The sequence below is a fragment of the Erythrolamprus reginae genome, chromosome 3, assembly GCF_031021105.1.
Source record: "Erythrolamprus reginae isolate rEryReg1 chromosome 3, rEryReg1.hap1, whole genome shotgun sequence".
NCBI classification, from domain to species: Eukaryota; Metazoa; Chordata; class Lepidosauria; order Squamata; family Dipsadidae; genus Erythrolamprus; species Erythrolamprus reginae.
Window position 1 is genome coordinate 178,106,558 of NC_091952.1, and position 14,166 is coordinate 178,120,723.

The 14,166-nt window shown below is 42.0% G+C and overlaps 1 protein-coding gene across 7 annotated transcripts in view; it reads left to right on the forward strand.

The window, feature by feature from the left end:
• Positions 1 to 1,106: 1,106 nt before the first annotated feature.
• Positions 1,107 to 14,166, forward strand: part of HIVEP1 (HIVEP zinc finger 1) — a 95,065-nt gene continuing 82,005 nt past the window's right edge. For 2 of the 7 annotated variants that reach the window (XM_070747260.1, XM_070747266.1), the window contains exons 1-3: positions 1,107 to 1,266; positions 3,208 to 3,343; positions 9,277 to 9,406. In XM_070747260.1, the coding sequence (XP_070603361.1) occupies positions 9,361 to 9,406 (46 nt within the window). In that variant the 5' untranslated portion in view covers positions 1,107 to 1,266; positions 3,208 to 3,343; positions 9,277 to 9,360. The other 5 variants (XM_070747265.1, XM_070747264.1, XM_070747267.1 and 2 more) reach the window with 5 other exon arrangements.

Below are 14,166 nucleotides of genomic sequence, written 5' to 3' on the forward strand. Positions count from 1 at the left end.
TCGAAATGTTTAAATATGTTAAAAGGTTAAATAAGGTTCAGCAGGGAAGTGTTTTTAATAGGAAAGTGAACACAAGAACAAGGGGGCACAATCTGAGGTTAGTTGGGGGAAAGATCAGAAGCAAGGTGAGAAAATATTATTTTACTGAAAGATGCTTGGAACAAACTTCCAGTAGAGGTGGTTGGTAAATCCACAGTAACTGAATTTAAACATGCCTGGGATAAACGTATATCCATCCTAAGATAAAATGCAGGAAATAGTATAAGGGCAGACTAGATGGACCATGAGATCTTTTTTCTGCTGTCAATCTTCTATGTTTCTATGTAAGCTGCCCTGAGTCTTCGGGAATGGGCGGCCTAAAAATCCAAACAAGCATAGATAAATGAAACAACTATTTGTTTAAAAATCTAAACAAACAAACAAACATAGATAAATGAAACAACTATTTATGTTTAATTATTTTTCTTAAGAATAAAGAGTATTTATGCTTGTTTCATAGATGTAAATGTATACAGTCTACTATAAGACACTGTAAGAAAAGCCAATATAAAAAAACTTGTTCAACAATGTATATATGACATTTTTTTCTTTTTAAAAACCAATAAAAATATTTTTTTTAAATCGAAACAAGCAAGCAAACAAACAATAAATAAAACTAACTAAAAATAAAATAAAATAAAGCTACCAGACTCATTTCTGTGTATTTATTTATTACTTTACCCTTATTTAAACCGCTATAGATAATCACCTTCGGTGACAGCATTTATTGTTATAGTATTGGTTTTTAGACAATCTTGAGGTGGGGGAAAAAAGTCGTATTGCACGAACAGCAATGGAAAACCAATCAACCAATCAACCAAACCAAGTTTCCCGTGGCTAAAAGCAAGGCTTTCGTCGGGGAAACTCCTTCCTTCTTCTGAGGGAAAAAAAAGAGAGAGAGAAATCCCGTTGCCCTCCCTGACGCTCTTCATAAAAACAGCTGATGATCGCCGTGCAAGCCAATCAACGGCGCGCAGGGAAAACTCCGGGCTGGGCCAAAGGGGAGCAGGAGGGGGGCGGAGGTAGAGAGAGAGAGAATGAGAGAGAGAGAGAGAGAGAGAGAGAACGTGTGAGCGAGCTTTAGGCGCCTCCCCTTTTGATTTCCTCTCACGCCCACTTCCAACAGCGAAGGGGGTTTGCCTTCCTTTTCTTCTTTTCGGCTTTTGTCGTTTCGCTTGGGGGAGAAAAAAAAACTTCCAACTGAGGAGAACCGGCGCCGACTTGGAGGTAAGTTCCTGGATTTTGGAGGGGGGGGGGGATTGACAGCGGGGCGGGAGAGAGAGAGAGAATAAAAAAGGGGGCGCTTTTCTGCCCGCTTTGCCTCGGTGCGGGCTGTGCATAAATGTCTGTGCCCGCGCAGTTTTGGCTCGGTCTGTCGCAACGGGAAGGAGGCGGAGGAGGAGGAAGGGGGGGGGGATTAAAGCGTGGCTCCTCAGGCGAACGGGAAAACCCAACCAGGAAGGGGGCGGAGGCGGAGGAGGAGGAGGCGCCGGCAAAGCGCAGCCTGCATATGACCTGCCAGCAGCAAAGGAGGAACCTCCGGGATCTCCGCGTCAGCAGCAGCAGCCCCAGCGCATGGGAGGGCGGGGGTGCGTGTCTGGGTGCCGGAGGGATGGGCCTCTGCAAGGGGGAGGGCGTGTGTGACGGGCACCAGGGCTTGGCGGAGGCGGCTGGCCTCGGTAAGGACTCTTGCCTGGAGAAGTTTGGACTTTTCCCCCGGGGAGAGGGGGAGGGAAAAGCACCCCAACCCCCTCCCGCCCAAATACATGGTTTCGCCTCGGAGAGGGGCGGCATACAAATCTAATAAATAATAATAATAAGTCATAATAAGTCATAATAATAATAATAATAATAATAATAATAATAATAATAATAATAATAATAATAATAAATAAGTCCTAGGTGCTTGGGAAGCGCCCGACTGGTGATAAAATACGAAATCCAGCATAGTGATCTCGTTTGCTGTGTTGTGTTGACATAATAATAATAATGGTTTGCATTTGCACCCAAACGGACCCGAGGAAGCTTCTCTTTCCTCCAAGGAAAGCCGGCAGTCCAGGAGAAGGAGAAAACTGATGGGGATCGCTCAGCCGCAAGGAAGGATCCCCCCCACCCATTTATGAGCTGCTTCTCCCCCCCCCCCCCACGGTTCGTGCATAGGAGGGTGCTAGGCGTTGTGGGTGTTGCCGGAGGGAGAGGGCAGCTTCCAGGCAATGCTTTCATTGCACCAGTAATTTTAGTAGAAACATAGAAGATTGACAGCAGAAAAAAAGACCTCATGGTCCATCTAGTCTGCCCTCATATTATTTCCTGTATTTTATCTTAGGATGAATATATGTTTATCCCAGGCATGTTAAAATTTACCAACCACATCTGCTGGAAGTTTGTTCCAAGCATCTACTACTAAAATAATATTTTCTCACCTTGCTTCTGATCTTTCCCCCAACTAACCTCAGATTGTGTCCCCTTGTTCTTGGGTTCCCTTTCCTGTTAAAAACACTTCCCTCCTGAACCTTATTTAACCCCTTCACATATTTAAATGTTTTGATCATGTCCCCCCCCTTGCCTTCTGTCCTCCAGACTATACAGATTGAGTTCATTAAGTCTTTCTTGATATGTTTTATGCTTAAGGCCTTCCACCATTCTTGTAGCCCATCTTTGGACCCGTTCAGTTGGACCTGTTCAATAGTAATTTTTATTTATTTATTTATTTGATTTTTATGCCAGTGTTTCCCAACCTTGGCCACTTGAAGGTATCTGGACTTCAACTCCCAGAATTCCCCAGCCAGCATTCGCTGGCTGGGGAATTCTGGGAATTGAAGTCCAAATATCTTCAAGTGGCCAAGGTTGGGAAACACTGTTTTATGCCACCCTTCTCCTTAGACTCAGGGCGGCTTACAACATGTTAGCAATAGCACTTTTTAACAGAGCCAGCGTACTGCCCCCACATTCTGCGTCCTCATTTTACTCACCTCGGAAGGATGAAAGACTGAGTCATCCTTGAGCCAGTGATGAGATTTGAACCACTGACCTACAGATCTACAGTCAGCTTCAGTGGCCTGTAGTATAACACTTTATCCAAAAGGATTGTATGTTAAGTGCAGATGAAGTCTTCTGTCCTGTTTTTATTCACCGATTCTCTTGTTTTGTTTTGTTTTCCCTTTCTAGAGAAAATCGGTTTAATACAAAAACAAACAAGCTCCAGGGTGATGGCACCTTGCCCAGGCTGTGCTTAGCCTTAGAAGGCACCTTCTGCTTCAAATCACTCCAGAGCAGAGAGTAAGATAGTGGACAAGCATAACAGGTAAACACGGTGCAAATATAAGCTCACGTAAATAGAGTGGTCTTTGAACACAAATCCACCTTCAAACTACTTATGATTTGGTTAGTGATGAATAAATGGGAGACTGTAGTAATAGCAGGGCATCCAATTTCTGTAGATGTGGAGTACTTTTGACCTGCAGAAAGGGCTGTTCTACAGCTGTTGCCACCCTTCATTTGTGGTTATGGTGGCCCAGATGGGAAATTTTGCAATATCTTTTGATATCCTTATCCCTGAACTGAATGGCAAGACTTTTACAGAATTGTTTCTTTTTTCTTTTTCTACAAGAAATTGGATGCTGTTCCTTTCAGAGTGAGGCATTCTTTTAGGTAGACACCAGGTTGGAGGAATTCAGAGATTGGCTTGATTTTCCTATAACATCAAAAAATATATTCCCAGTCATTCTCAGATTGTTAACCTTGAAATGCAAGATTTACTCTAGATAGTATAGTTGGCCTATTGTTCATCAGTATCTGTCCCATTGTTCTAAAACATAAGTTAGAATGACACAATAATAGAAGAGGCTTCCATTATGTCATTGTTCCACCTTATTTATGTAAATAAGATAGAACAATGAAATAATGGAAGCCTCTTCTACAATCTTTGTTTCTATAAAAACTCCCAACTATTTTTTATTATGTCCATGTATTTGTCCATTAAAGGAAAAAACAAAAAAACAAAATTAAACTGTATTTTGTAGAAAGGCTGTGCTAGTGTTCCTATAACTAAATAGCAGCTCCAGCATTATCGTATAACATTTCATAGCTTATTAAAATCCACTATTAAATCTTGGTCAAGGACAGAAAAGTACGTATTGGAAAGTGTCCAATACTTTTCTGTCCTTGACCAAAATTTAATAGTGGATTTTAATTTTAACAAGGTAGGCAGAAAAGAGATCACATAGTGCTTCCTGTTTGATGAATGTCTCACAATGATACGATTTTTCCTGGCACTTCTTGTTTTAAAGTATGTTTCCTCAAACCATGTATAATAATAATTAATAATTTATTAGATTTGTATGCCGCCCTCTCCGAAGACTTAATTAGGAAAAGAAATTTAAACAAACATTTTTCATTCACTTGGGAAAGATGGATAATTCCTTTTTTTTTTTTTAAAGAGAAAGTGTTTGCATAAAGCTGGTCACTCAATAACTGCAAGTGAAATATAACTTGTAAAATTGGAGTTCAGCTAGCTACTGGGTAGTGGGGCAGTGTTGAAAAGTAAAATACTGTACTGTACACTGCCCAAAATATAATAAAGGGAACACTTAAACAACACAATATAACTCCAAGTAAATCAAACCTCTTTGAAATCAAACTGTCCACTCAGGAAGCAACACTGATTGACAATCAATTTCACATGCGGTGGTGCCCATTCAACTTTTTCCAGAACAAAGTATTCAATGAGAATATTTCATTCCTTCGGATCTAGGATGTGCTATTTGAGTGTTCCCTTTATTTATTTATTTTGAGCAGTATATTTATAGTGGAGTTCAATCCTTTGACTTCCAAGTCAGCCTGCCTGGGAATTCTAGGGAGTTGTAGAGAGAGAACAACCGCTAGAAGGCCAGGCGGGGGAAGATAGTTTTGAGGTTTAAAGAAAGTTCAAAGCCAGGACGGTTGATAATCCAAGGACACAGCCTCCCGCGAAAGGTCCCAGCTGCCTTGCAAAAAACCAGGGCTTCCCAGATAAGCCACTTGTTGCTCCGAGCTGTTGGGATCCTTCGGGGTGGGAGGATCTAAACGGTAGCGAAGGAATTCCCCCTCCCCCTCTCCTCCCTCCCTCCCTCCCTCCCGCTTGCAAGTTCTTAGTTTCACTTCTGCCCTTCCTCGTACGAGGTCTAGAGAGGAAGCGAGGAAAGCCCCTCGGCCACCCCTTCCTTCCCCAAGCCCCGCCCCTTATCTCCTCGGCAGACGGAGAGAGGGGGCGGGGCCCGGGAGACCCGATGACGTCACCCGGCCCTCTTCCTGCAATAGAAAGTGAAGGAAGGTAAAAAGCAAACCCTCCCCCCCTCTCCTTTCCATTTATCTCCCCCCCCCAAAAAAAAGGTCCGGAGGTGCAGCCGGTCGCGCCCTCTACGCTCTCCCCCCCGTCCTCCCTTACTAGAATGGGGGAAGAGAAGAGGGAGGGGGGGGGAGAAAGAAAAAGGGAAGTCCAGCCCCAGCCCCCCCATTCTTTTAACCGTGTGTCTCCGCCCACCTGACACCTTCTTTGAACCCCCTTTTTTGGCTTATGGATTGTTCCTGAATCCTCTTGTACAAATGCCCCCCCCCCTCATTTGCGCTTTAATTTCTCCAACTTCCTCGCCCGGACCTCCAAACTCTGCTTTTTTCCGCGTCCCCGATTGTAACGTGCCCACCCACCCTCACCCGCTTCCCCTAGCGCCCCTGCAGGCAGGGTGTTTTCTCCGGTCCAACTGCTCCCGGACCCCGGTACCGCCGCACCCTCTCCTACCCGGGCTTTTGTATAGCGGCGGAAGGGGATGGGGAAGGTGGGCTTGGAGGGGCGGCTAGGTTCAAGCTTGACTGCTTAATCCTGGTTGTAAAACGTCGGAGGGAGGAAAGGATGGCCTCGGCGTCTTGGTCTACTACGGGCGGGAAAAGAGGCTTTGTTGGGGGGGGGGTTCTGCAAGGGAGGGTGGAAGCCGGGGAGGCTGTTGACGTGTAGCCCGTGGAACATGTGGACTACGCGGAGAGGCGGGCAGTACGATAACGGGGAAGGTTCGGCGTCGAAGCTCCTCGGCGGGAATACGAAAAATGCGTTAGGTGTGAAGCGGCGAGCGAGGGTTCCTCTCCTGAAGGGAGGAAAAAATGACGCGACACCTGCCTCTCGGGAGGCAGGCGGCAGAGGCTTGGCTGGAGCCGGAGTTCCTCGGTACGAGCAAACACCTCGCACGGACGTGAAGGAAGGTAGCCGCGGGGGAAAAAGAGCCCGGAGAGACGGCAGGCGAGGGAGCTCTCAAGTTGGGAGCAGATGCGGGGAGAGTTTGGCGGCGTGGAGGGAGGGGCGGTGAACTTCCCGCCAGGATGAGGCGCGGTCCCCGAGGAGACGGCTTACTGGAGGGTGCGTAAAGGGCCGGGGGGGGGGGTGTTGGGTGTGGGACGGCCACGCTTGTGCAGCCCTCGAGGACCGAGGCGAAATGTTTCTTGAGGCTGAATCTGCTGGGCACAGCAGAAGAGCCTTCGCTCATTTCCCAGCCGTCCCCCTTCGCCCCCTGGGGCGTTTTTCCGAGTCCCCCTTTCAGCTCATTCCTGGCTTGAGCCTGGAGCGGCTGTGAGGTAGAGTTGAACCGAGGAGGAGGTGCTGAAGGGGGGTGAGGGGCGCTGCCGTGTTTATATACGTCTGTGTGTGTGGAGCCGGCGGAGGGATGCGTATGGCAGAGAGAGGGGGGAGGCCTTAGCGAGGAAGAGGATTGTGGGGAGGGTGGGTTTATATATATTTATATATAGCGCCGGGTCATCTTTGTGGAGGAGGCTGTCAAGTAAAAGGAGGATCCCAGCCGCCGCCGCCGCCGCGTTGGGGGTCGCCGAGCTTCCCGGCTGCTTGCCGCGGTGGCTGCTGCTCTTCACGCCGGCGCCGCCATCAGTGGCGGCGGCAGCAGCAGCAGCAGCTCCGGCTGCCTACTGAGCAGGGTTGCGGGGGGGGAGGACTCCAGGAAGGGTGGCGGAAGGAGAGACCGAAGCGCGTACAACCCCCACTCCCCACCCCGGGGGGTCTGCCAGCTTCCTCTTCTTTTAGCACCGCGGAGCCTCCTTTCCCTCAGAAGCTGAGGGGAAAACAAGCCCGGTGCCCCCTCCCCCCTCTAACCATGAAAGCTTCGGGCCAGGGAGAGTCGGGCTCGAGGCGGGAACGCGAGGGCCGGAGAGGAGCCTGCGCGGCTCGCGTTGGAGGCTTTGGCTGGCGCGGTTCGGTTTGGCTCGCCTTGGCGCCTTCGCTCCCGTTTCCTCCCCCTCCTCCTCCTGGCCTTTTGGGCTCCTGCGCGCGCTTGTGATTCGGTGGGCGTCCGCAGCAAGGTAGGTTTTTTGGGGGGGGGGGGGGGGGGGCTGTGGCTGCCGGGGCAATCCCTGTTGAGTTCTCCCTCCCTCCCTCGGGTCGGTCCTGGTTTGCACTCGTTCTCCTCCACCTCCTGGCATGTGTGCTGTGCTTTGTTCAGTTCTGCGTTGCACAGGGGTTTTCCCAGGCTCCTCCCTCTTTATTCATTCATGTTTTTTCCCCCCTTTGCAACAGTGCTTCTCACAGGGCTACCCGCCGTCACTGCGCCTCATTTCGTTTCCATTTGCTTCTGTGTTGTTAATTCCAATGGGGGTTTTCTGTCCCACCCGCCACACACTATTCTTTCTTCTTTCCCCTTCCTCAGCTACTCACATAAAGAGATACTCTATGTTTTCCTATTTGCAAGGAATTGTCACCCAAGCGTCTTTTATTGTCCTTAACTATTCTAAAAACAGAAGGGAAATCCTGCTGGTGGCCGGCGGAAGTACTACTCTAAAAAGAATAAATATTATGTAATGTGCTTTTTATATATCGAGTCTAAAAATTCTTGCCAGGGTAAAGGATTCATTTGCCATTAATAGCGGACCTGTCGGTACTCCAGCATCTGGGATGAATTGTGAGGGAAAGACTGATATTTTTAAATGCTGTTTTGTCTAAGATGTGGGCAGCATATGTTTGATAATAACCACGACAGCCAATTAAAGAACTAGCATCTCTCATAGGGGTTTTCACATTTTTGTTTACCTAGCATGGCCCTGAAGAGCCATAGCATTTTAAAAACATAGGAGTTTTGTAACTAAGGGAGAAATAAGTTCACCTCATATTGGGGTCAAAAAAATTAACTCCTTCTCTATAGTACTATATATATGCATTTGTGAATCTCTCCTTTCCCTGGATTATATGATTCCCAATAATTATTTCAGGGGGGAAAGGTGGCTGTACATTAAATTTCCCTCACAAATTTAATCATTCTGTTGAAGTGATAAACCCTGAATAACATATACACTCTATTAAAAACTAACTGAAATGAGTAGTAAAGGTAAATTCGAATTCTTTTTCCCTTGAGCAATACAAAGCACATTTTGTGTTTTTGCAGGGTGCATAATTTGTGTTTGATGGAAATCCAAAATGAGTTGCTAGAACTTTTGTTTAAAGACCTTTTGAGTTCTGTCTGAGATCTGGGAAAATATTAGCAGAACAGATTTGAAATACCATATTGGATTATTCATTATATGCACATAATAAATATTTCTGCAGTGGAGTTTTAAACTATTTGTGGAGATATCTCCTTCATGAAGGGTTTTACAGTTCCTTAAAAACTGTAAGATTTAATAATTTTGATCTGGCCCAGCCACTTTGCCACACTCTTAATATTAGAACCTATTATTCTGGTCACATATTTTGATGACCCAACATGGTGACATGGTATACAAAACTCTGCTCAGGCTGGCATGACAGAGGATTGTCTTTTTGAGATACTTCCATTAGAAGTGGGTTGAAACTTTAAAATAGTTTTGTTTTTAATATAATTGTGGATTCGGTTTCAAAGTGTTCTATATGTTTAGTAAGTCATAATTAATGTATTGCTTTTTAAGTTGAGCTTTTTTCTTGAGGTGATTGTGGGGAAAATTATATTGAGTATAAATAAAGAATGAGATAGTTAAACATTTGGTTCTAAAATACATTGTTTTTAAAGATTATGCGAGCTACACGTTAATGGGCTATTTGCTTCTGTGCTATTTTCTGTGCCTATTCTATAAAATGCAACATGAAGAAGTAATTACTTTGCATGTAAAGTTTAACCTGGTCTACTGTGATTACTGGCTGTCCATATTGTTATAATGTAATAGGTTGTTAAATTGATATTGTATGTTTAGATCACTGCTTCTGACATTACTTAATCTAATCTTTTCCTCCCCCAGTATGTGGATTAATTAACCCTATTGGCACATTTATGGATCTTCATTTGATCTATTCTCCATTTCTGCAAAACTACCTATGATTGGATGAGAATGCCTCGAACAAAACAAATAAATCCTAAAAATTTGAGAGGTAAGAAAGAAACATTTATGTAGGAGTGTTAATATTTCAATGAATGAATTTTAAGAAAAATAAAGGAGTAATTTTAAAACTCGCTTTCAAAAATTAGTGTACTGTAGTGGCAGTAATTTCAAGAAATTTTGCACTTAAATCTATCTTTGACACATGCACTTTGGTCTGTTTAGTAATCTGTTTATTTATTTAATTTTAAAGGTTAATATTAGAACATTAAGTTCATACATGGTATGGTTCCTGATATATATTGAATGCAACCAGACTTTTGAGGCACCTATCACATTTCAAATTGGCTTTGGTTGTTGTTTTCCTCAAAAAACATTCTAATTTCAAATGCTTTGTATAATTTACATGAATTACACCCATGTCTTGTTTAGTGACTAAGTTACATTCAAGACTAGCTGTTGAAGTGAATGGTCACTAAATGAACACATGAACACAGAGAAACACTGCAAAGACCTCTTGTCATCTCATTCAGATAAAGTTCTTCATATAGTTGGTTGAATGTTATTCTCAGATCTACATTATTGTTAGGTGCATGAAATTTGGTCATGAATGCAGCTTGGTTGGAATACGTTTTGTTTTATTATCATATTTGTGAATAGTTGCTAACTGTGGTAGTCATTAACTGAGGAGTGGGTGGAAAGTACAAGGAATACGCATACACACATATACATATACCCAATCTTTAAATTAGGATTTGTGATTATTTTATGCCTTGGCTTGTCCAAAGGAAATACACAGTAGTTTCTGGGTCACATATTACACAAAGGTGTTTTTTTTCCTGGTGTGTTCCTCTGTTTGTAAAAACGGGTAAAAAACCCCCAAGAGTGCATTGCTAAGTACTGTTCCTTCACTGCTTGTCACATACATACATTTTGTTGGTAGGATTAGTAAATAGATTAGTTGGTTTAATTAAGAGTGGAATGAAAATTATACATTTGGAAGGTGTCTTTCTATGTACTACTTTGCATTGTCCTCTCTAATTAATTCAGTAACCAATCAAAAGGTAACACTCTTAGTACTGTTTTTTAATTTCTCATTCATTAAAATATATTATTTTATTACAATCAGCTTTTTATTTGAGATTTTTCTCCGTTTGCTAAATGTATTCCATCTGTAAAATAATGCGCCCCCATTTTCTTAAAATACTAGTATAATGCCCTGTCTTGCAGTGAAATGCTTTGCTAAAAAGGTGATATATGTAAATTATTTATGAATTAGAAAATTTGGTTCAAGTTGAAGAATATAATTTTTCTATTAATAGGTATTGATCTCTTCTCAGATTTTCCACTTACACTTTTGCAAAACGTTTTGATGATTCCGTCCAATTTTTGTTAGCCCTCCAATTTTTGCAATTATCCTTTAATTTGATGCTCCTTAGGATTAGAGGTACTTGCTGAGCTAAGGAAAACGTAACTGTAGAAATTTACTTTCTTAACATATTTATCAACTTGTTAAGTTTGCAAACTTGAATCCTCATCCTTATTCTCCTTATCCTGTATGACTCCAACTTCCACCGTATGTGAATTTGATAATGAAGCTTTTCCTAACCACTCATGGAGGATTCTGTCTCTGTGATCTTAGTTTAGAATCCATTTTCACTTTGGCATTCATAATTTACAAAAAGACCTGTCTTATTCTAATACAGAGGTTCTCAAACACCAAGCCGTGGCCCACAATGGGGCCATGGAAGTGGTGGGTAAGCATGTGCATGCACAGCTCCATTTGTGTGAGCAGCGGGCACATATACCTGCCACTTGCATGAATGGAACTGCGTGCATGTTCACCCAATTCTCACCCAGAACCATTCTCTCTCCTTTCCCAGGTTGATCCTCCAAACCACTGTTCTAATACAACTAAGTATGTTTAACAGATATTAAGAATTGAAATAAATGGTTAAATCTTTTGCAAAATAAATTATACATAGATTTATGTCTTTTCTCATATAGAGGTCATGGTGGTTTACATAGCAACAATAACTCTGTGAATTAGTTTGGACTGAGAGATAATTCCCAAAGTCCGTAGTATATTTCCTGTAATCCTCGACTTCTACAGGTAGTTCTTGACTTACCACCATTCGTTTAGTGATCATTCACAATTAGAGCAACATTGAAAAAAGTGACTTACGACTGGCCCTTACACTTATATTGTCATAGCATTTCCAATGTCACGTGATTAAAATTTGGGACATGGCAACTGGCATTTATTTACTATGGTTACAGCATCCCAGGGCCATGTGATTGCCATTTGCAACTTCCCAGACAGCTTCCAAAAAGCAAAGTCAAAGGAGAAAGGAAGATTTGCTTAATAACCACATGATTCACTTAACAACCCCAATAACAACCATGGCAAAAAGGATTGTAAATTGGACAGAAGTCATTTAGAAACTGTTTTGCACAGCCATGGAAATTCTGGTCCCAATTCTGGTTGTAAGGTGAGGACTATCTATACTTTAAATACTTTAGTTCCTTTATTGCCTGCTGCTAAGGATGAAATATACTGTTTAAAAAGTTTTGGCCTAATGGCAAATAAGATCACACTTGTTTGCTGCAAATTTTCATTACTCAACAGCTCAAAATATTGCACAGATATATCAATAGAATGTACATTCAAGACAATTGGAATAATTAGCCAAATCTCACTGGCAAATAAAAAAGGGAAGAAGAGCCAGCTCAACAACATATTGGTGTGGTCTCTCACTCTCTTGTTAAAACAGTATTGATTTGCTAGGGTAGAAACATTGTCTGTGTCAAAACAGTATGAAGAAATGTTAACCAGTTTTTATCTAAGGCAGGGATTCTCAAAGTTACCAAGACTGCAAATCCTCTAAAAAGTTAAATGAATTTTTGCCAGCTCTCAGGAAAAACAAAGGATTTCATTCAGGCTAGGATTGAGCAAGAGATAAATGAGCCCACTTGTATTACGAAATTTTAAACTTTAATAAATGTTTTTACACTTTACTAATACTGTACTTACTAACATGTAGACTTCTACAGATGCTCCAAAGAATATGGATGTATTATTATGTACCATGCCTGCAAAGATGGTAGAAAAAACATTTTTTTCCCAACAGAAGTAAAACCCCATCATTGATGGTCAATGTTAATACATCACTAACATGGAATGAATAAAAAAAATTAGGTACTACATCTTGCAGAATTAGAATATTCTCCATGTTAATGCCATTAAAAGCTGTATTGCATAAATTACATAGTGATATAATCAAAGCAAGTCACAAAACCTTACAGATAATGTTGTTAATGATAAATTTTAATAAATACAACATTCTCTTACAACATTTTGTAAAAAAAAATATAAGTGATTATAAACATTTTCATTTCAAAAATTGTGTATAAACATCAAATAAAATGTTTTTTTGAGTTCACAGAATCCTTATGCCTCTGCCAAAAAATGAACAGATTGGTAAGCATTCAAAAATTCAAAAAACAAGCTCGATAGAGGAAAATTTAAAAAGAAAATAGCAAACCTCTTGTAAATATTCCTGGGAGTTGCAAGTTACAGTTTGAGAATTGTGATAGGTTGCCTCTTGAATAAAATAAAAAGGATTTTCTAAATTTTGTGCTTAGAATAAATACTGTGACTTGAGTATTGTCTCATAGCATGTCATAAGATTTTATAGGATTACATGTTAACCATGGCTTATATGTTGGCTACTGATGCTTTAAAATGGTCACCATTATTTGACCAAAAGGTTCAGCAAAGACAAAAAGAAGTATGCTTGAGTTTTGCTTGCAAGGGTTTCAAAGAAATGCTATCTGATGCTAGATATGCTATCTGAATCTGAAACAAAAAAGAGAGGCTTTTCTAGCAATTTGATTCCAGTATAAACATATTTCAGTTTTGGAATGAACATAATGCAGAACATCTTGACGCAATCCCATCTGTGCTTGTAATGGATCAGAACTAGGCTGAATTACAAAATCTGGAGAAAAGCTGCAGGAAAGAAATATTTTGCCCCATTAAGATCAATATTTTTATTTCAGAAATTGACATATGCATGGCTGTTTTCAATTTAAACTCAGGACCCAACATAATATGAGTAAAAGAAATGGTAGGATAAGTTCACTGCCATATTCATGTGTGAAAAACAGTATTCTCCTAGTTGCTGGGTAAAACACAAATCAAAATCCCATGATCCCAAAAATTCTATTCATATTTATTTTATTTATTTATTTTATTTTTATGCCGCCCTTCTCCTTAGACTCAGGGCAGCTTACAACATGTTAGCAATAGCACTTTTTAACAGAGCCAGCCTAGTGCCCCCACAATTTGGGTCCTCATTTTACCCACCTCGGAAGGATGGAAGGCTGAGTCAACCTTGAGCCGGTGATGAGATTTGAACCGCTGACCTTCAGATCTAGTCAGCTTCAGTGGCCTGCAGTACAGCACTCTACCTGCTGCGCCACCCCGGCTCTTTTATCACCTTAAGAGCTAGGGTTTGCCTCGGGAATTATTTTATTCATCCTTCTTGTGTAGTTGCTATTTCCCAGAGCTCCATAATTATGCACCTTACTGAGAATGCAAGGCTAGGATCTTTTAGGGCATGCCAAAAATTCAGAACATGTTTACCTTAATTTTGCTGGCGTGTCACTCCCCATTCTCCCAATCTACCCCCCTGCCAAGGACAAAAGAGGTCTGTCTGGATCTTGGGTCTGGACTTTTGGAAATTGCCGAGATAGCCCTCCTGTCACAGCACACACACCACGGAGTTTCTGAAAATTGCATGAGAGTGC